Source organism: Centruroides sculpturatus, unplaced genomic scaffold, assembly GCF_000671375.1.
Source record: "Centruroides sculpturatus isolate CEXI.00-Female unplaced genomic scaffold, Cexi_2.0 scaffold426, whole genome shotgun sequence".
NCBI lineage: Eukaryota > Metazoa > Arthropoda > Arachnida > Scorpiones > Buthidae > Centruroides > Centruroides sculpturatus.
In genome coordinates this window covers 464,350-489,632 of record NW_019384749.1, presented here as the reverse complement: position 1 = coordinate 489,632, position 25,283 = coordinate 464,350, and the positions used below count along the sequence as shown (strand labels likewise).

Genomic DNA, 25,283 nt, shown 5'->3' with positions numbered 1-25,283 from the left:
CTATTCTATTTTGATAAATATTTAATTAAAAAAACTAAATTTTATATAAAAAATCACGACGTGTATATCTAACTGAGCTTGTTTTTTTTGCAGCTATCATAGATTTTATAGCATTAATAATATAACGACGAAAGCTTGTAAATTAAGTATAATTGATGAAAATCGTGTCAAATGTGAACAAATGCAAACGATACTTTTATTATTCATATTAATTTAAATCGATAAATTACTAACGTATGATTTTTTTCCTCTTCAGTAAAAGCTTTTATTTAAAAATCGGTCTCTTATCATGAAGTCTAGAGTGTTCTTATTAACTACATTTATCAAAATAAAAAAAAAAATAAATAAATAAGAAGTAAACAAAGAATTAAAGAAATTAATATAAAAATAGATACGTTTTAAATTAAATTGTGGGTTTTGTTTTACAATTAAATTAATATATTTTTTTTCTATCTTTAAGGAATTTCTTATTTATCCTTATATAATTTGAAACGGTTCCAAATATATATGGATATCAAAACGTCTGGGATAGAACTTTACATTCAAGTCTCGTCTTTTATCTATCAGCAAATACTTAATCTATTGCTTTTCAACTAAAGACACATCCAACTTTTGTGTGTTTTTTTTTCTTTCTTTCATGTTATGTGTTAACAATTGTTTCTTCATTGGAGTGTTTGCTTCAATTGTCATTTCTAACAATCAACCACAAATTGTACGAGTACTTGCTAGAAAAATCGACATTTTTCCATTTATAAAACTGCATTAGTTCAGCTGCTTTAACTCGATAATTTCGATCTTATCCGAAAACCGGATCATTATAATAATTGCTTTCTTTCATTTCGTCTATTTAGAAATTGTAAATATATTTTTACGAATTTTTTTTTATAGCAACAGATCACATGTTGCTATCAACTTTAATTGCTAAATTTGTAAATATATATATATATTTATTTATATAATATTGTTTACAACTTTATCAAGATGATAAGATAATAAAAATGAATTTTTTATCATTCATTTAAGAAAATCTTACTCGTATAAATTATGTTTTTAAACTATCAATTTATAAAAAAAATATATATATTAAAGCAGAATATTGTATTNCGTATAATATCAATTGAGAAGCATTTAAAGTCTTATTGAATAAAACATCATCGTCAATAGGATAATCAAACAATGGAATAGGTTAATCAATAGAACAGTTCATCTTTCATGAATTTTAATCTAAAAATTATCTTGTTCTTAGACTTATTTTTTTTTATCATTACAGCACATCTAAATCATCTCTAGATACTTAACACCTTTAGAAAATCTAAATCTAATTAAAGATATCTTCGATTTTTTATAATATCATCGGTTGAAAGCTTCACAAACATATTTATTTTCTACAATAAAAATATAATTATCATTATTAAATTATAAGCAATGTAAATACTTTGTTTCTGCAGATATGTAATATATTATAGGGACGAATTATTGATAATATTATTATTTATTCTTCATTATAATCTTATTAATATTGTAATAATATGTAGAGAGAGAGACAGACACGTATTTTTTCCATAAACATCTTTAAATATTAAATGTAATACTAAGAATATTAGACCAATAAATATTCTTATTATCAAGGATGGATAACACCTATAATTAAAATTACAATTAAATAATTATAACTTTGACAAAGAATACTATAAGATAATACCTTATATTTAATATCGTCATCATTAAACATGTGGTTTATGTATAATTATGCAAATATTTCTATATACCATGTGGTAAATTTCACAATTAAGAAAACAGTTGATCATAGAAATATTTCCTGCCTCTTATCGAATATAAAATAGGGAAAATATCATCTTTTTTCTCTTTTATTTTTCTAATTTCTGGCGTTTTAACACTCCAGGAGCCACAAAAATATATAAAAAAATACCTTTCTGTATATATGTGGGTGTATCGGCATCTATTTTGTATTATATCTCAGGATTGAAACAAAAATTTTGAAACTTGACAGGTTTATTTCTATATATGGGACTTTGATGTTATTAAATTTTAGTAGTTAAAGGTCGAGAGGATGAAGAGATAGAGGAGGAGTCATGTGTCGTATCTCAAGTGGGATCAGACTTATTCCGCGTTTAATTAACACAATATCAATTTTAAAGTAGAATTTACTTGTAAATTATATTAATATTGATTTCTTGATATTATAACAGTATAAGAATAAACATTCTGATTAATTTATAATTAATATTTACTCTGATAATATCGATAATATAAACTACAAATCCATTCAACATGTTATATCCCAAGAAGTATTTTAGAAGCTGAAAAATGGCATATTGTAGCACGAAAAAATATCGAATATCATAAAAACTATGCTGTTGTTCGATCACAATAACGATTTTTAGTCACTCTACAACGTATTTATGATAATCTAGTTACAATCATCCTCCACAGATGGCCGTACAGTTAGAAATTCAGCATTTTATCCTAAATGATAATCATTAACTAAAATGTAATTGTAAAACACGATTCTACATTCATTTTAACTTGATTATAGCGTTTAAAATACTTTAAATGATTAATTTAGCATTTTCTTGAGTCATAATAAAATTCTTGAATGCACAGGGTGTGGCAAAAGTCGCGTTAAACATATCATAGCTAAACAGTTTTAATAATCTTTTATCGATTTTTAACAGGTTGGTACGCGAAAGACACACGACATTATTCGATGTATCGAGGGTGGAATTTAAAAAAAAAACTCAATAAAAAATCATTAAAAATAAGTATAACGCCTTGAAAGTTACCTGAAATAATATCTAGACACACCCAATTTAACAGACAAAACAAAAATGTTTCAAATTTGACAGTGTCACGAAATTTTTAATTATGCTTCGTTTAAAATCCTGTTTAAAAATATATTTANATATAGAAAAGTTCGATTAAGTGATGAATCATTATTAAAGTAACTAAAGTCTGTTAACTACAAAATTAATCTTACTTTTTTATTTAATTTTTTTTTTTGCAAAATTTACTTTTTTTTTGACATAGTGATGGAAGCATGGATGCGAAAGAAAATCCTTTATCATCAATTTCTCTTTTTCCAATGCAATTTTAATGGAGAGCACGCGAATGTTTCGGAGGAGGTAGACTATTCTTACAATTCTCTTCAAGATTTTTATAAATTATTTTCTTTAAATAATTGGCAATCGATTGAATCAACAAACTGTAATTTATCAAAAGAAATTATTTTTTTTTTCAAGTTTTTCTAATTGCACTTCTTAAATGATTTGATCAATCGAAATAACTTTGAAGTTAAAATCTTCTCGAAAACTTGACTTTATTCATTCAAATGATATCAATAATTCTATTTTTATACAAGAAAATACTTCTTCTTAAATCGTTTATTGTGTCATAAAGCGTAAACCGTCAATATCACCAATTTCCAAGTTTAAGGTCACCTTGATTGTTGGAGGAGATGTAAAGAGTGGGCATCGGCATTAGGAGTTTCATTTCTCATTTTCCATTGATTTTTTAATTATCCGGCTGAGAGTAAAGGTTAAAAATGTCTTTAAAAAGTCTATCTAATGACATTCCTATCTATTAATATATATATATTATTTTCTCTATTTGTATGTGCGTGTACCTGTAAGAATAAATGTAAAAAGTATGGTTGAAATAACATTGACAATCTCCTATTTATTGTATAGATAAAAGAGAAATAAATGTAAGGCACAAAGAAAATCAAAATTTGGCATCAAATCGTTCAACTAAGATACAAAATCTCTTTATTATAATCTTTCCTGCAGGCAAATATTTCGATTGAACCAAGTCAAGTAGGTCAACACAAATCAAAAGCCTGTCACTTAAATACACATTTATTTTATGAATATAAATAATATATAAAATTTGATAAATTCTAAAATATGTCAAGAAATATAATATCGATTAAAGTTAAATATACGAAAAGTGAAGAGTTTATTAAAGTAAAAATGAAGAAGAACTTGTCCTAAACATCAAAAATTACAGTTGAATTTTTTTTTTCTTTCTTTTCTTTAAGAAAAACTTAATTAAAAACTATGTAAATTTAATTTAAAATTGAAAATATCTACTTTAAAGAGATTTTAAAAAAAAACATTGAGTTGATTAGTAACACTTATTTAAATACATTAAAATTAAGATATAAGATATAAAAATTGTAATTTTATGAATGAAAAAAAGATTTTTTAAGAGAATTTATGTAAAATATTATTTTAATCCCTTGTAAATTGTGTTTCTATTATTGTTAAGTATCAAAACTGAAGAATAAGATTATGAAAAAGAAGATAAAAATATATTTCTATATATCCCTAAATGAAAGAATTAAGGAAAATAAATAAAATTGCTTTTTTTTTAGATGTAACAATTTTTATCATTCTTGCTTTAGTTAAGTACTTACAAATCGAATGTTTCTTGTTACAGAATATTGATTTGAGGGAATAGAAATGTACTTTTTTTTTCTTTTTTTTCTCTAAAAATAAATCAAGAAATTATTAAAAAAAAGTTAATGTAAAGAATTGAAATATTTACCATATACACCACACAACAAGAATAATTTTCTTCGCATGAAACTTAATCTGCCAGTTTCTGTACATGTATATATGCACATGGTACAAGAGGATCGATAAAGATATTAAACTAATATTGAAAGACATATTTCTAGCGATAAAAACTTATCCAGTTATTCAATTTTTCTCGCTATATTTAAAGTAAAATTATTAGAAATCTTAACTCATCACGAGAGCATTAAGAGCGGGGGAAAAATCACAATCAGCACTNATATAATTCATCAAACTTTTAATTACTTAAACCCTTTGTTACTTATCGACAATTTTCATTTCGTGTTTGTTTATTTTGTTTATTGTTACTTCATTTTCATCTTTAATTTATTTTATGTTTTAATCGGGCTCAATTGTTAACCTGGAAAACGTTATCTTAAGTCTTATATGACATTTCCTTTGTAAGGCTGATAAATTAATAAACAAATAAAAAGAAATGAATATTGTTAAGTAATCTTTTCTTGCTATCGAAATAAAAAACATTTTTATAATCCTCACACAATTTTAAGATTTTTATAATGGGATTTTAGACAATAAAATTATGTTGATATGAGTTATAACAATATGGTATTGTCTTTTACAAACGCTGTATTTAAAAATCAAGAATTTATAAATTATCTGTGTAATTTTATAGTGTCTATTTTAGCATTAAGATTTAGATTTGTTTTCTAAATCCACAGGCATTCTGTGATACGCAGCTCTATTATTATTATATTAAATTAGAATGATCATGTCGCTTGGAGAGTGTAATTATGCCATTCTAATGACTGCTAAAATAAGTTTAGTCTAAAATTGTTTTTTTCATAAACAAAATTATTCGACTAAAGGAAAAAGAAAGTAAATTGTTCGTGCAAAATTTATAAGTTAATCTTCTGAATAAAGACTAGGATTTTCGTGGTAACAAGACATCCCATAATGAAATATAAAGTTGTCGAGCAGGAAAAATAATAAGATTCACTGACAAAGGAATAAATGATAGTTTATATACAAGTAATTATATTTTAAGTGTTGATTAACGAGATTATTGAGTAAAGGAACTGTTAAGATTCTTTACAACGAATTGAGAATTAAATCGTTTACAATAATTTATCCTTTATAGAATGTATACGAAAAGATGAAACTACAGTAGAGCGTCGTTTATCCGAAAGTCGTTTATTCGAAACGTCAGTTATCCGAAAGAATTCCAGTCGGCAAATTTAAATTTTCGCTAGTGCTATGGCGCTGAAATCTACGGTTACGTCTTGGGCTACTCCAATATTTTTTTGTTGATGTGTGTTTTTTAGCTGGCAGAATTGGCGCTTTTGTGTGGTGTTTTTCCCAGGACTGTGTGTGGTGCTGAATCGAACGTTTTTGATACTAGATTAACTTCTAAAGTATAATTTTTTTATTTTTTTATTTTTCAATATGACAAGTGGAAATATTTTACGTTCGATTCAGAGTGAATTTTAAATGTAAGAAATATTATTTGTTATTAGAAAACAAAGAGTAACGACCATAAAATGTAGGAAACGATTACTTAGCAATTATGTAATTTATGTAAGCAATTAAATAAACTTGGTAATTAAAGATTTAATTAAAAATTACACGATTCGATGATTATATCGAATGTTTCATTAGAGATCTATGAGCCTCTTCCTATAATATGTTATCGAGATGCTGGATCCGAAGATGAGCGAGAGATATTATTGCAATGCATTGTGATCAGACAAAATTGAACAGATAATACGATTCTTATATTACTGTTATTACCATTTAGTTTATATTGTTTACAACAGGAAAGTAATAATATACGTGCGTAAATATAGAAACTTTATCACGCATTTTCAATCTAGAAACCGAAACAACGTGTAATTTGACTAATCAATAGTAAACGTATTTTCGATAATAAGGTAGGTTTGGCAAAGGAAATTTTAAAAATTACCTATTTTTGTATTTAATGCAATGATTTTCAAGTATTTTTAAGTATAAACTTTTGCTATTTTCATATTTAAAATATGAGAACAGAAAAATATACTTCATTATAAGAGCAGTTTTTAGAGTAAAATCCTCCTGTGGCTAGATGGCAATCGGAAAAAATCTGGAAAAATCCCGGAAAATCGGAACGTCTGCAACCCTATTTACAGGTTGATACGACTGAAAATGTAATATTTAAAGTTTGAAAGCATTGAATTACACCTGAAAAGCAATTGACTAACCCAAAAACTACTGAATTAAACATGGATAGAACTGAATTAAACCTGAGAAATGCTAAATTAAATTAGTACTCGATTAATTCTAGAATTCATTCAATTGAATCTGAGAAATAATGAATTAAAAATGATATTATTGCGTGGTAATATCAGGTTTTTATAATATTCTAAGAAGGGAATTCCTAACTAAAAATACAGAATTAGTTTAAGCAACTTGTAGCATGACAAAATTGCATAAATTTATCGTTTTGTATCATAACTTTATCACTTTTAAATAACAAAATATTCTATAAATATTTAAATATTATGTAAAAATCTAACAGCTTATTTATCACGTAAACTATTTTTCATACTCCTTATACTTATAACCTATATTTAAAACTATTTAAATATGCTCGAATGAAGAAACTTGACATTTTACTGCTACAAGAAACAAAGCTGAGTAGAAACAATTTCATAGATGTTTGTATCGCCTTTAAAACGTGTTCTCCTGCAGTTTAAACATACATTTCGATACACTACGAACAGCAGGTGCTATTAATATGCATTAACAAGTCAATTTAATGTCATTCGTATTAATCTTAATCTAATTAGTTACGATTAATTAATCATACATAATTCTAACTATATTACATCCCTCGGAAAAAAGAATAATCGGTTATGTGGTGGTAATTAAATTTCCGAATGAAAATTAATCATAAAAAAAGAAAAATAATCTCAATTTTTTGGCTGCAATTTGAAAATATTGTAGACCTATAAATTATCACTGTCGTCCGTCTGTCAGTCTGGAAACCTTAGGGACAAGAGGCCCTGATTAACTATATACGAACTTCCTATATAAACCGAAAGTCATGTTATTTCAATTCAAAAAAATTTCCCCTGAAAGCAGTTTACCTGCACAACTCTATTGTTAAAGGAAAAGTATGATGTACAGGGGCATGACACTACTAATTTAAGGTGGAGAGCATATATTTTAAATTAAATAAATTTTAAAAAATGATTAAAAATGACAGCCTGGCATTGTGACGATGCTACAATAAATAATTGTTTTATTATATTCACAATTTTCAATTTTGTTAGATTCAAAATTTAAGTGGAAAAGAATAAAATAATAATTGAATTTATTTGTACCGAAGTGTTGAATTTCTTTTATATTAACTGTTAAGATTTCTGTCTTCTTCAGTTGAGTATTAATCACCCTCTGGTAAAAAGATAACAAGGAAAAGTCAAGTCATTTCGTGTTCTGTACACATACCCGCATCGAAAAGTTAATATTTTTGGATTAAGGCATGCCATTTTTATTATAAAAATTCAATTTGAAAACATTTCTCTTTTCCTTTTCGATAATTGAATAAACTAACCGACAAATGGATAGAAGTAAACGTGAAAATATTAAATTGTCATTCATTATTTCACATAAAANTAATTCTCCATAATTATTCCCATTATGGGTTGGGTTTGACCCTCATGAGATACGAAACAATGCTTCAATATTGTCCACTATTGCCATATTATGCCATAATGCTCCAGTATTAAACAGTATTGCCCATATATAATTATGATAGTCTGGATCGGGTTCGAATCCCCATTTCTTACAGCGCGGTATCTGGATGAAAAACACTACGACAATTTATAGAAATATTCATAAAAGACAAGGAATATCAGATATAAATAAAGAATAATTAATTATAACTTGTCACAGTTTGTCAAATCAAAATAAATTAAACACAATTACAATTTTTCTATATTAACTTACAGAAAAATTTGCGCCATTTTTAAAATTCAATAAGAGTTAGACTCAGATTTACTCTAAAATGCACTGTATAATAATAATAACCACGAGAGTCCGATGAAAATTTTCTAGGAGGAGCAAAGCGTAGAGACAAATTATTGCATCAATAAATTTTTTATTTAATTTAAGGGGTTTATTCATAAGTAAATTATAAAATATACCATTGCACGAATACAAAAGACAGACAAAACGTCCCATAGCCGAGGGTGTAAGGTTTTACGATTATAATTTGTAGAAATTTTTACTCTATCCCAGAAAAGGGCAAGTGCCCTGTTTGCCCCTCTACGGAAGCCCATGATGATAACAGTAAAACTAAAATGTATCTAACAGATTATAACTAAAATCAATACTTTAATTAAGAAATTCATTTGTTTTTTAAACCAAGAACGTATCATTTTTCGCTCCTTTAATTGGTTGATTATTCTAGAAAACGATTTTCTAGATTTTTCATTTTGGTAAAAAGCGAATAAATCTGAAAAGAAAAATTGAATAGAATATAAAAATATTTAGGGTTTAAAATTTTTTTTTAATCGATATCAATGAAGATTAATGGTTTTTCTTCCGTTTTCCCGATTGATGTTTCAAGAAATCAATCGACCTTCTCAAAAGTCAACTTTATATAATATTATGGGATGGAATTGATCGTTTGGCTACATTGATCAAGTGCAGATTGTTAATACATTTATTTATGCGAATACCTAATATTACTTTTTTTCTGTGTATCGAGGGTATTATTACATAGAATATGCACGGTGATTTTTTGTGGCTTCTATTGATCCAAACTGAATTGCCTTGGTATAAAATGTATATACATGCAATGAAATTGGAAACTCTTAACGATTCAATAGCATAAAGTTAGGAATTCAATATATTTTATGATCTAAAATATGAAATCTCAATATAACATGGCGAAGTTACATACGAAGGTTCTCAATATATATATTATTGACCATTATAAATTATAAATTGGCCATTGATTGTGATTTATACCGTTAACTGTTACGTAACGTTTGCTTCTCTGTTAGTTCTCGCACTATGTGTTAAATAATTCAACATTAAATAAAAGTATAGAATAACTTGTTTATATTAATAATTATGAAATGTATAGTGTGTATATAGTACGAGTAATTATTTATTGTGACATCGGTTTTAATTTATAATCATATTTTTTATTATAATTTATTTAATTTAAAATATATGCTTTCCATCACAAATTAGTAGTTTCTTTCTCATGTACATCATACTTCTCCGTTAGCAACAGAGTCGTCTATGTAACTTCTTTCTGGGGGAATTGTAAATAAAAAATTGTAAACCTATAAATTATCACTGCCTGTATGTCTGTCCTTTTTTTTAATCTTGAGAACGGTGTTAGCTTAGGGGTAGGAAGTCCCGATTAATTAGATCATTTCAATTCAAGAATTTTTCCCCAGAATGGAGTTATATAAATGACTGGCATGACTCTGTTGTTATGAGGAAAAGTATGATGTACAGGGGCAAGACACTAATAATTTGAGATCAAGAGCATATATTTTAAATTAAATAAGTTAAAAATACGATTGACAAGTGCAACCCAGCAAGATGTAATAATAATTTTTGCTAATTTTTTCTGTTATACCTACCCATTTTTTTAAAATGCGAATAGTGCCTTGCTCATTTTTCATAGCCTCAGCTTTTGCACTTATGTAACCAACAGCTGTTTTTATACAGATAATACCCACCAATTTTTCTTTATCAGTCCTACAAAACTTATTCTTTTGCCTTCAGTAACATATTAAACTTGTTCTTTTTTTCTGTGTTTAAAACATTATCGAATTCGTCTTTATATACAAAAACATTAGCAATGTTTAATTTTAAAAATAATTTAAAATATCCAATTAAATAACTACCACAACAATTTTTTATGCTTTACATTTTAAAAATATATTACAGTACGATAGGTAAACACTCTAAAGAGATGGAGCGAAAAATAAACACGAGATAAAATAAAAAAAAATTCTTTGTGAATAATTAATGAGTGGTAGGTAGATAGATGACGTCGTATATGACGTGCGTTACCTAGTGACGGGGTGAACGAACTCTTAAAATCAACAAGTTGCAAACGTGGATTGAAAATGATCTAGCGCATCATTTCAACGTATTTGATGCTATATAAACTAAATATAATCCTATTAAATATCGAGAAATGAGAAATTTAATTATNTATTTTTATTATTTATTATTAGATATAAATTTAAAAAAAAAAGAGAATTATATGAATTAAAAATTTAAAATTAAAGTTTATTTTAAAACTGACGGTTAGACATACAAACATGGTATGGAAGTTATTAAATATAGAGAAATTACACATGTTACGATAATAATTACGCTTTGGTTATTTAAGATTTGCGTGACGTTTCGGATGAAATTATCGCGTGATTTACATACATAACATGAGTAAACATTGACCAAAAATTTTTGGATTTTTTTTTTCCTCATTCCACTTTTAATTCCCTTCGAGCCAGTTTGCGATGAAACTATTTTAATTGTTAAAGAAAAGAAAGAGAAAGTTAAGTATGACCATTTAAAACAACAAAGTTTCTATAAATAGTGTTTAGATGTACAAGGAAAATATTTAGATCTAGGTCATGGAATATTGAATCATGGACAAGACAAGAAGTATTGATCTTATTAAGGTCAGCAGTGGAAATCAAGAAGATCCGGGAAAAGACAGAAAGAAGATTGAGTTAAACATAATTAATCCATTTGCACATATTGGAACAATAAATCGATGCTATTTAATAACCACAAATAAAATTATATATATTACGAGTAATTATTTATTGTGAAATCGGCTTCAATATATAATCATATTTTTTATTATAATTTATTTAATTTAAAATATATGCTTTCCATCACAAATTAGTAGTTTCTTTCTCATGTACATCATACTTCTCCGTTAGCAACAGAGTCGTCTATGTAACTTCTTTCTGGGGGAATTGTAAATAAAAAATTGTAAACCTATAAATTATCACTGCCTGTATGTCTGTCCTTTTTTTTAATCTTGAGAACGGTGTTAGCTTAGGGGTAGGAAGTCCCGATTAATTAGATCATTTCAATTCAAGAATTTTTCCCCAGAATGGAGTTATATAAATGACTGGCATGACTCTGTTGTTATGAGGAAAAGTATGATGTACAGGGGCAAGACACTAATAATTTGAGATCAAGAGCATATATTTTAAATTAAATAAGTTAAAAATACGATTGACAAGTGCAACCCAGCAAGATGTAATAATAATTTTTGCTAATTTTTTCTGTTATACCTACCCATTTTTTTAAAATGCGAATAGTGCCTTGCTCATTTTTCATAGCCTCAGCTTTTGCACTTATGTAACCAACAGCTGTTTTTATACAGATAATACCCACCAATTTTTCTTTATCAGTCCTACAAAACTTATTCTTTTGCCTTCAGTAACATATTAAACTTGTTCTTTTTTTCTGTGTTTAAAACATTATCGAATTCGTCTTTATATACAAAAACATTAGCAATGTTTAATTTTAAAAATAATTTAAAATATCCAATTAAATAACTACCACAACAATTTTTTATGCTTTACATTTTAAAAATATATTACAGTACGATAGGTAAACACTCTAAAGAGATGGAGCGAAAAATAAACACGAGATAAAATAAAAAAAAATTCTTTGTGAATAATTAATGAGTGGTAGGTAGATAGATGACGTCGTATATGACGTGCGTTACCTAGTGACGGGGTGAACGAACTCTTAAAATCAACAAGTTGCAAACGTGGATTGAAAATGATCTAGCGCATCATTTCAACGTATTTGATGCTATATAAACTAAATATAATCCTATTAAATATCGAGAAATGAGAAATTTAATTATAATTTTATTATTAAATTTATATTCTAATAATATTATTTTTTTTTTATTAAAAGAAATCGATTTTGATAAAATTCTTCTCACGTTATCTAGAGAGAAATTTTGGATCCAATTTATCTGACATATTTTTTTTTATTTACGGATGAACAATTTTTCAACCATTCCAAAAACCTTAAAAAAACAACTTATGAACGGATAAGAATTGAAAAATATCAGGTATTTTATTATTATTTTATTATTTTATTATTTATAATGGTGATGAAATAGTCTCAGAAAGTTGGGTTTATAACTGTAAAGAAACGATATTCCGACACTCTGTTCTTATCAACCTTTCAGAATAAAAGATATTATTCAATGTAACATCTTTTACAATTCGGAGAATGATGAACATCTGCGAAAGCCATTTGCTATAAAACAGGGATTTCTAACGTTTCTTTGAGAAATTCTTATCTTTCGACATATTGGAATTTTCTCTCTATTTGTCACAAAGATATCATCTTTAAATTCTGCTTGGAAAATGGTGAGAAAAAAAATTATAAAAATGATTTTATATAAAATATATTTGATGTAAAATTTCTTATTTCTTAACGAGAATGTAAGGAATTTAACACATTACATAATTTTCTATAGAAGATAAAATCTAACTTAATACTTTAAATCTTTGCAAGCAATAATAATATTAAAAAAAACCTTTATTAAATATCTTAATTTTCTGTAAGGATTAAGAGAAATATAAAATATTAAGGCAATTATTTCTGTAAGGGATAAGTTATTAAAGTATTTATTGATGTAAGTAATAAAATAAATCGACGTATTACAGTAGTTATCTTCGTAAGAATAGAGAAATAGAGCTATTATTACGGTAGGTAATAATAGCTCTTGCAGAAAATTCTTGCAGAAAATTAAGGATTTTAGTAAAGAAGTAAGACTTACTTTACATCCTATAGACAGTTCATTCTATTGTAAGCCTGTATCTTATATAGGATATAGAATATCATTATATCCCATAGTGTAAAGATTATTAAGATAGAAGTTACTTAGAAATTATATTAAATCTAGAATTACAATTGCATATAAAAATTCTTTTGAGCTTTTGGTTCACCGATCTCTAGACTTAAATATTTAATCTTATTTTCAACTTTGATCGAAATTTTGTTATGTTATGGTTAAAAACTAACATCAAGGGAGAGGAAACTCTTCGATTAAAAGTCATAAAAAATAACATTAAAGTAACATTTGTGGTTCCATTTAAAGTTTAACTCTTGGTGAATTCTCATAAGTAAACATGTCTAAAATTTCTTATTTCCTTTAAAAAAAAATGAAAATAAAAAGAATTCTCTTAATAGAAATATACTTAAGTGATATTTTCACTGAATTTACTATAATCATTTTTATACACTAAATTGTGTGTATTTGATATGTTGAGGTTGATGCCAAATAAAATTATTTTACGTATTTAATAATGCATAATTCCTCAATCTATTAGTATATAACACTACAAATTTGATATTTTAATGGATGCAATTATATTTTGTATAAATTTCTCTAAAATAACTTCAATTTTCTTTACAACATCTCATATAGGAAAAAAAAACACGAGATTTCTTTACGTTATGAATTTTTAAGAAAAACAGATTAATTATTAATTTTTATTTAAAAAAAATTAAATATATATTTTTAAACTTTTAGAAGATATTTGTAATAAAATTAATGAGGATACTTCTAGATGTATGACATTTAAAAGTACATCATTAAAAGAAACTTAGTGAAGGATCTTGTAATAAATTCCATACACGTCCACTGTCGAGAAGTATGAACGTGCTTAATAATGATTATTTTTTAATAACTTATTTAAATTAATAATTAGATAGATGAATAAGAACGATTGTAATTACGTAAAATATATCTAATTAATAAATAATAATAACAGAAAAAACTTACGATTTTTCTTATAAAGAAGAATTTCAAATTGATCTTGTAATTGATTATCCAAAGCCATTTCTACTTTTGCAATGGTCGATTTATCAGTTAATTCACCATACATAAAACTACAATGACAGCTCTTTTGCATTACTTCAGCGCGATTGTAACCAGAAATTTTGCAGAAAGTTTCCGAGCAATAAACAATTGGATAATCCACAATCTGAGCGTTTGCGAGAAGAAAACTGCAATCAGCTAAAATTAAAAATAAATAAATAATAAAATAAATAATTTGTAGAGAATATATTTTCATATAAGTAAATTAATATTAAATTTAATTAAATAAAGAATTTATTTTAAAACATTCAACATGTATTCTTTCTCTTCCTTGAAGCACTTGAGCAATTGGAATTTTTGGTTACAGCTTCGGATAATGTTGGAATTTTCCTGAAGCGTTGTTAGTTACAGTTTAATAGATTTGTTTAGATTTAAATGGCTTGAATGTATTCGCGGATAAAATGTAAATGCTCATTAAAATGTTAAAATACAAATTTGTTTTCTGTACTCGTAAGTAATTTAATCGTGAAATGTGAGCCATATTTTAAAGCACTTAAAATTTTATTTTACATTAAATAAATTATGTATATAAAAAAAAACTACTTACAATTTTTGATAAAATATTAAAATGAAGAAAAAAAAATGTAACCTGTATAAAATCATTAAATATTTAAATATATCTGAAAAAATTCTTAATAAGAAAAAAAATAATAAATAAATTAATTAATTAAGCAATTAACGGAATTTTTTAAAATAATTTTTCTGTTCAAAATCTTGTAATAATGAAAATTTTATAGAAGAAAAATTTGTATAAATTGCATTGAAATGTTAAAAAATTGACTGTTAAAAAAGTATAAAAATCAATAAAATCTAAATAAATTAAAGTTTTAACTTAGACATCTGTTTACATATATAATATGTATACATTATATATTAAAATAAAAAACAATATGCTTTTAAAAATGCTGGGAAAGAGACCATCCTCTCCATATAATCATTATGTAGCATTTACACATACATCTATTGAAAGTATCATTTACAAATGTTATTACTAATTAAATTCTACATTTGTTTATGTTTATTGTTCGGTATGAGAAGGATTTGGGGAGGATCCATCCCTAAAACATCATTAACATGCATTATTATCGAACTTAGTTGTTCAAAATTCGAGTTACAAGTTTCGAGAACACCACACAAAGCAAATTAAATAAAATCGTTAAAAGTAATAATAAATATATTTCATTCTAAACATATAATTCAATAATTAATTAAATACCCATATCGAAAAATTATTTAATAAGTTAATTCTTAAGAAATACTATTCAACAGGTAGCTAGCTACCTGTATGAATGATACTTTATAAATAACATTACGGTTAAAAATGTTGGAAAATATTAATATTAATAATTATATACAGTCAAATCTTTATTATAGCCCACTTTTCAACAATGGCCACTTCAGATAGCGGCCATTTTTATGCCCTTGTTTATAGGTTTAACTGTAATATTTTATTCAGTAGATATTCAATAATTTAAAGTTCCTGTACGAATAGAAAAATGTTATTAATAACTGTATATACTTTAAAAAGAACAAGTTATAATAAAATTTCATCATGTAAAAATTCAAAAAAATGAATATAAAATGTTTTCTTCACTAAAAAATTTAATTATTTGTTTGTATAAATGAAGGATATAACTATCGAAATGAAGTTAGTAAAATGTTCATATTCTTCTTATCAACTTATAAAGTTTTATATCATTATAAATACAAATTTCCGAGTGAAACCCTTCAATGTAAATTCGAAAACCATTTCCTTTAATTTATTTTTGGATTTAGATAAGGAAATTGTATATATAACTGTCAGAAACCATCTAAATGAATAGGAATATCAGCATTTTGACGTTAAAATGTTTGACTTTTTACATCATTATTAAGGTTTCTTCATAAGAAATTGTTATAAAATATTTTATTCTTTGTTGTACGGCGAATAATTTATTAATTTTATACATTTAAAATGATATTTTTGCATTTTGAAAGAGCGTACAAATTATTTGAAATACAGATAAAGGGATTTTGAGATCTACCGTTTGTGGAGTTTAACCTTATGGCTGTGAAAATAACCAGAAAAATATACCGTTTATAAATAGCAAAATTTATTATGATTTGTGTAATAAATATTATTGTTTGTACATATTCGTACGGAGGTTATTTTGCAATCAGTCACGTGATCTTCGAGGTATTAAATAATAGGAGCTTCAATATATGATCGATTGAAACAGACCGAAAACAGTACGTTCACGTGATCTGTAGACCCGAGGCTGCAGACGTTATACTACGTCGAGCGACTTTTAAGATAAATTCTAATTTTTCCTAAAGAATTTCTCTGTTAAAAATTGAAAATTTTACATATTTTGTGTATTTAAGATTTCAAAAATTCTATCATTTCCTTTCGAGTTCCCGAGGGATGCATCCACTACTAGTTAGGTAAACTGACACATTTCTATATACATTTATATGTTTTCATTAATTAATAAAGATAAAAATTTTCATAAAGAATTGATAAAGATTAAAAAACGTAATTTTCTATCTTTAAATTGGCTTTACTCGTTATCTGATTGTCTGCACTTCGAGAACTTTGCAGACAACTCGTACGAAATGTCAGCAGCACCCAGTAATATATATATATATATATGTAACACTTTTTCCTGTCAGATACACCTTCCTTAATAGTATCAATCTTTCTACAGTTAAATGATCCATATTGTTAAGGAATATCGATCGAAAGCGAAAAAATCAGTTTAATATATATATATATATAATATAGAAACTCATTCTTAATTTATTTTCTAATGAAATTATATATATATATTCTTCTATTTTTTTAAACAAGATGGCTAATGGCAATTTAGAACAAGTTGCAGACGTACCGACAAACAAGACGTACAAGACGTTGACAATATAAACCATCAATATAAAAGTAATAACCCGTGAAAGAGGAGAAAAAAATAGTTAAAAAAATAAAAGAAAAATGACTTTGTAACTAGATAAAAGTTTAAGTGGATTGCTAATACTTATTCTCTTTTCACCTGTAAATCGACAACAGGTGCATCAGAACGGGAATGCAACAGTTGTGTAGAAAGAGATAAATTTTCTTCTTCAGGTGAAGTACGGGAAATTTATCAACTCGAATCGACTTTCCCTCGATAAAATTAGAAACTACAATGGCTTTTGTGTATGTGAGATGTAGATTAACTATTGATAGAATGGATTTTACAGATACAAGATAGAGCTTATCTCTTAATTAATTAATTAATTAATTATTTTAAAAATATGATAACAACAAAGTAAGGCATTATTTTTACCATTAACCTAATACTTTCCCTGGCTTATAAGAAATAATATTAGAGTCATACAGAAGCTAAGAAAATTAATCTTTATAAATTATCTATCGTGATCTATACTTAAATTTTAATGATTCCAACGAAATAAGATCTTTCTTAAACAAACGTTGCAACCATTATAGACATAGACTTAAGAGTCTAATAGATTAACATCCGTTTTAATAACTTAAAAATAGCATTATAATTTATTTAAAACTTTGCATATTAATTAACGATAATAGAACTTTACTAATTATTAGAAGATATAAATATAATTACTTTAATTAAATAAACTTTTACATAGATCAAGGTTAATTGTCATAATTGTCTAATTAATTTAAATATTTTATTTTTATGTATTATTTGAAACGAATACTGTTTTAGGAAGTTGTTTACAGCATTATTGATTTGTCGAGACACACTTCTTTAACTAGATCTAAAAAAAAACAAAGAACATTTATTGCCCTGTACTTTTCAAAGTACATGTTTTGCCTTTCTCATATTATAATTTATTTTATATTTTATGCTCATATTAAACTGCATCATCACGTAATTATTAGCATTTTAACATTACCATACATATAATTATCTTAATTAAGTTTTAAAAAACATGCCATTTTCTTATATTTTTTGCGCGACTCTAATTTTTTTCATAACTGATTTTATTTACTTTAAAATAAATATTTTTCAATTTTATTTAAAATTATTCTCTAGACCGTCTAGAGAATAAAATATTTCAAAAAAAATAGTGAAATAAATTGATAAAAATATTCTATATTTATGTAGTCTGTTATTGCATTGATTACAAGATTGATTCATTAATTAACACATTGTTAAATACATAATTCTCCATAATTATTCCCATTATGGGTTGGGTTTGACCCTCATGAGATACGAAACAATGCTTCAATATTGTCCACTATTGCCATATTATGCCATAATGCTCCAGTATTAAACAGTATTGCCCATATATAATTATGATAGTCTGGATCGGGTTCGAATCCCCATTTCTTACAGCGCGGTATCTGGATGAAAAACACTACGACAATTTATAGAAATATTCATAAAAGACAAGGAATATCAGATATAAATAAAGAATAATTAATTGTAACTTTTCACAGTTTGTCAAATCAAAATAAATTAAACACAATTACAATTTTTCTATATTAACTTACAGAAAAATTTGCGCCATTTTTAAAATTCAATAAGAGTTAGACTCAGATTTACTCTAAAATGCACTGTATAATAATAATAACCACGAGAGTCCGATGAAAATTTTCTAGGAGGAGCAAAGCGTAGAGACAAATTATTGCATCAATAAATTTTTTATTTAATTTAAGGGGTTTATTCATAAGTAAATTATAAAATATACCATTGCACGAATACAAAAGACAGACAAAACGTCCCATAGCCGAGGGTGTAAGGTTTTACGATTATAATTTGTAGAAATTTTTACTCTATCCCAGAAAAGGGCAAGTGCCCTGTTTGCCCCTCTACGGAAGCCCATGATGATAACAGTAAAACTAAAATGTATCTAACAGATTATAACTAAAATCAATACTTTAATTAAGAAATTCATTTGTTTTTTAAACCAAGAACGTATCATTTTTCGCTCCTTTAATTGGTTGATTATTCTAGAAAACGATTTTCTAGATTTTTCATTTTGGTAAAAAGCGAATAAATCTGAAAAGAAAAATTGAATAGAATATAAAAATATTTAGGGTTTAAAATTTTTTTTTAATCGATATCAATGAAGATTAATGGTTTTTCTTCCGTTTTCCCGATTGATGTTTCAAGAAATCAATCGACCTTCTCAAAAGTCAACTTTATATAATATTATGGGATGGAATTGATCGTTTGGCTACATTGATCAAGTGCAGATTGTTAATACATTTATTTATGCGAATACCTAATATTACTTTTTTTCTGTGTATCGAGGGTATTATTACATAGAATATGCACGGTGATTTTTTGTGGCTTCTATTGATCCAAACTGAATTGCCTTGGTATAAAATGTATATACATGCAATGAAATTGGAAACTCTTAACGATTCAATAGCATAAAGTTAGGAATTCAATATATTTTATGATCTAAAATATGAAATCTCAATATAACATGGCGAAGTTACATACGAAGGTTCTCAATATATATATTATTGACCATTATAAATTATAAATTGGCCATTGATTGTGATTTATACCGTTAACTGTTACGTAACGTTTGCTTCTCTGTTAGTTCTCGCACTATGTGTTAAATAATTCAACATTAAATAAAAGTATAGAATAACTTGTTTATATTAATAATTATGAAATGTATAGTGTGTATATAGTACTAGTCGATCTTTTTGTTTGGTAGTGAATAAGTAATACTTAAATATAAACTGTAATTTATAAACTAATAGTTGCTGTGCCTGGCTCGGGTTTATGAGGGGTGTGGGATTAGTGAGGTTGAGTTGGGAGAGGGTAAAAAAACAATGGTCTTAGCAACTAAAATGTACATTTATTGACATGAGTATTTATAATAATGAAATTACAAATCGTAGAAAACTTCTCGGACTTAATAGGGAGTGTCCTCTACAGTATTTTTTTTTAGAATATCGAAGAATATTCATGCCACATTGGGTGAGGATATGTTGAACGGTATAGAGGCCTTTGCCTAACATACATATAGATCAGTGACACGTTGTAGCTTCATAAGGCCCAGCAAATTTGAATTAGGAGGCCCTACGTACAGTATCGACTTCAGACATTTTTCTTCAGGGTAATTATTTCCTTATAAAAGATTAGTTTGTAGCTCCTGTTGGTGGGGACCTCAGATAATTTCCCTTTTTGCCCATAGGATAACGCGTCAATGATATAAATAAGTATAATAATAAACAAAAAAGTTTGTTTGAGTATCAAAAGACTTAATTCCCATCCTTCGATCTTGAACTTAATGTTTTGGTCACTAAAACTTAACTTTTCAGCGTTATTTACTATCAATAAATTTAGCGACTCGAATAATGTATAAATATTCTTTTTGTAACGAAAATAGCAATATGTTATCGATTATCTTAATTATTATAATATAGAAATCGCGCAATTATATAATAAGTAAACTCATTAAATATATTTTGACGAATTAACTATTAATAAACTAATTTGACAATTTTCATATGATTATTATTCACAGAACCTTCGCCATGCAACTTATAAAATAAGGTTACAACATTGTTATTAACCTTTACATAAAGTAGAGCAACTCTCTGGAGTAATAATTAACAATATGCAAATAACATTCATATGTAATTATATTTTATCTATATTACAATTTTAGATGAAAAATTAATATTTTTCATCAAAAATTAATGCAAATTTTCTTAGAAACTTAACATAATCTCCTATGTTACAACGACATGCCCTTATTCTATGAATAATTTTAGGATAAATAATGACCTTAAACGTTATAAACCTATTTAAATTTTTAAATATTTAATATATAAACTTGTAAAAAAAAAAGTAATAAAAATGTGCAATTTTTAGTAGAAAGTGGGACATTTGGAAAACTCTAATTATCTTTTCGAGAGAAAGTACAGAAATTTTATTATCGCCCTTAATATTTTCTATATTCTATTCGTTCTGTATTATGTATTATTCAAATAAAATGAAATAAAAAAAACTAAATAAAATTCATTAAATCTAAATATTTAAAATATTCTTAAATTACTTTCTAAATTATATCAAAAACACTTCAAAACAAGATGACTTCTTTTTCATATTAAAACATGTTCAATACATTTTGCATATCTTTGACATCTTTTTTATGTAAATTTGTCGGATTTTTTTGGCAGTATGTACCAAAAATATATTTAAAAAAATTTGAAAAATGTGTCAATATTTTTATAAAATATATAGAGTTACAAATTTTGCACTTTTGGTACCTTTTTTTTTACCCAAAATGAATCAAATATTTTAATACATTTTGTACCAGAAATATGGAAATTGTTTCAAAGTATATTTTTATATTAAATTTAATAATAATACTTTCTAATATAGGAAAAAATTTTAAACATTTTTTGGACATATTTTGATTAAAAATACGTAAAAAAAGCGTATTTTTTTTTATATAAATGCACCTATTTTTATACATCCGACATTAACTCGCATCTTTGGATATTTAAGGCATATTTTTTTTAATAAATTAATTACAAAAAATTATGAAAAAATTAAATAATTTTTAAAATAAAATTTGCACGCATTAATTTATACTTTTATCATTAACATTTTTCTTAAAAAAATCCCAGGAACCTGAGATATTTTCATATCATCACACATTTCTTCCAAAAAAAACCAAGATGTTTTTTAAATATTTATTTTTTAATTTTTTATTCTAAAATACTTTTTTCCGTAATTAATAAATACATTTATTTATATATTAATTCTTAGAAACTTTATATAATTGCTGAGCAAACTTCAACACTAGGAATTTATCAAATATTTAGATGAAGTGTAAGATCTATTATTAACTAGAATCACAAATGCATTATATCTTACGACTTTGTCAACATATTGCAAATATAATTTGTGACAAGCAACTTGCTCATAATTAACATCTGGAATTTTGATATTAAAATAGCATTCCCCCACGTTAAAGTAATTATTATAATCTAACAAATTCGCGAATAATTTAAATTCTTTCAAATTTATAATCTTTGAACTGTAATTAGCTTGCTGTGCCTGGCTCGGGTTTATGAGGGGTGTGGGATTAGTGAGGTTGAGTTGGGAGAGGGTAAAAAAACAATGGTCTTAGCAACTAAAATGTACATTTATTGACATGAGTATTTATAATAATGAAATTACAAATCGTAGAAAACTTCTCGGACTTAATAGGGAGTGTCCTCTACAGTATTTTTTTTTAGAATATCGAAGAATATTCATGCCACATTGGGTGAGGATATGTTGAACGGTATAGAGGCCTTTGCCTAACATACATATAGATCAGTGACACGTTGTAGCTTCATAAGGCCCAGCAAATTTGAATTAGGAGGCCCTACGTACAGTATCGACTTCAGACATTTTTCTTCAGGGTAATTATTTCCTTATAAAAGATTAGTTTGTAGCTCCTGTTGGTGGGGACCTCAGATAATTTCCCTTTTTGCCCATAGGATAACGCGTCAATGATATAAATAAGTATAATAATAAACAAAAAAGTTTGTTTGAGTATCAAAAGACTTAATTCCCATCCTTCGATCTTGAACTTAATGTTTTGGTCACTAAAACTTAACTTTTCAGCGTTATTTACTATCAATAAATTTAGCGACTCGAATAATGTATAAATATTCTTTTTGTAACGAAAATAGCAATATGTTATCGATTATCTTAATTATTATAATATAGAAATCGCGCAATTATATAATAAGTAAACTCATTAAATATATTTTGACGAATTAACTATTAATAAACTAATTTGACAATTTTCATATGATTATTATTCACAGAACCTTCGCCATGCAACTTATAAAATAAGGTTACAACATTGTTATTAACCTTTACATAAAGTAGAGCAACTCTCTGGAGTAATAATTAACAATATGCAAATAACATTCATATGTAATTATATTTTATCTATATTACAATTTTAGATGAAAAATTAATATTTTTCATCAAAAATTAATGCAAATTTTCTTAGAAACTTAACATAATCTCCTATGTTACAACGACATGCCCTTATTCTATGAATAATTTTAGGATAAATAATGACCTTAAACGTTATAAACCTATTTAAATTTTTAAATATTTAATATATAAACTTGTAAAAAAAAAAGTAATAAAAATGTGCAATTTTTAGTAGAAAGTGGGACATTTGGAAAACTCTAATTATCTTTTCGAGAGAAAGTACAGAAATTTTATTATCGCCCTTAATATTTTCTATATTCTATTCGTTCTGTATTATGTATTATTCAAATAAAATGAAATAAAAAAAACTAAATAAAATTCATTAAATCTAAATATTTAAAATATTCTTAAATTACTTTCTAAATTATATCAAAAACACTTCAAAACAAGATGACTTCTTTTTCATATTAAAACATGTTCAATACATTTTGCATATCTTTGACATCTTTTTTATGTAAATTTGTCGGATTTTTTTGGCAGTATGTACCAAAAATATATTTAAAAAAATTTGAAAAATGTGTCAATATTTTTATAAAATATATAGAGTTACAAATTTTGCACTTTTGGTACCTTTTTTTTTACCCAAAATGAATCAAATATTTTAATACATTTTGTACCAGAAATATGGAAATTGTTTCAAAGTATATTTTTATATTAAATTTAATAATAATACTTTCTAATATAGGAAAAAATTTTAAACATTTTTTGGACATATTTTGATTAAAAATACGTAAAAAAAGCGTATTTTTTTTTATATAAATGCACCTATTTTTATACATCCGACATTAACTCGCATCTTTGGATATTTAAGGCATATTTTTTTTAATAAATTAATTACAAAAAATTATGAAAAAATTAAATAATTTTTAAAATAAAATTTGCACGCATTAATTTATACTTTTATCATTAACATTTTTCTTAAAAAAATCCCAGGAACCTGAGATATTTTCATATCATCACACATTTCTTCCAAAAAAAAACCAAGATGTTTTTTAAATATTTATTTTTTAATTTTTTATTCTAAAATACTTTTTTCCGTAATTAATAAATACATTTATTTATATATTAATTCTTAGAAACTTTATATAATTGCTGAGCAAACTTCAACACTAGGAATTTATCAAATATTTAGATGAAGTGTAAGATCTATTATTAACTAGAATCACAAATGCATTATATCTTACGACTTTGTCAACATATTGCAAATATAATTTGTGACAAGCAACTTGCTCATAATTAACATCTGGAATTTTGATATTAAAATAGCATTCCCCCACGTTAAAGTAATTATTATAATCTAACAAATTCGCGAATAATTTAAATTCTTTCAAATTTATAATCTTTGAACTGTAATTAGCTATAGTTTTGATAAATGATTCGAATTTTAATGTGAAAGAATTTATTTTTCTTTTTCTTTGATGGAATGAAAATTTAATAGATATAAAAAAGTTTATGACTTATTTATTTAATAGAGAAATTATGATAATACTTCCTATAATGTAAATCTTTATTATTAACTGTACTGTAGTTTCATTTATAGAAAGAAATGACTCGCTGTAAGGTAAGAAACGAACCCATTGCTTCAATTTTAAAGGCGTGGGTTCGGTTTCCTGAAATTTTAAAGAAGAAAATAAAGTAAGATGCATATAGGGGAGATCGGGGCAAGATCGGCATGTTAAGCTTTACTTAAATTTTGTGTAATAAATACTGCTGTAAACTGAAAAAAAAGCTTTGCATATTGTCTATTGGAATGTTACCTTACTATAGAACTGGTTAAAATCAGTTTGGAAATAAAAATAATTAAAATAATTACAA

At 25.6% G+C, this 25,283-nt stretch overlaps 1 protein-coding gene across 2 annotated transcripts in view; it reads right to left on the bottom strand.

The window, feature by feature from the left end:
- Window positions 1–25,283, bottom strand: part of LOC111628532 (potassium voltage-gated channel protein eag-like) — a 77,564-nt gene that overhangs the window by 14,644 nt on the left and 37,637 nt on the right. For both annotated transcript variants that reach the window (XM_023372343.1, XM_023372344.1), the window contains exon 2: window positions 14,398–14,631. In XM_023372343.1, the coding sequence (XP_023228111.1) occupies window positions 14,398–14,631 (234 nt within the window). The remainder of the gene's footprint in view (window positions 1–14,397; window positions 14,632–25,283) is intronic.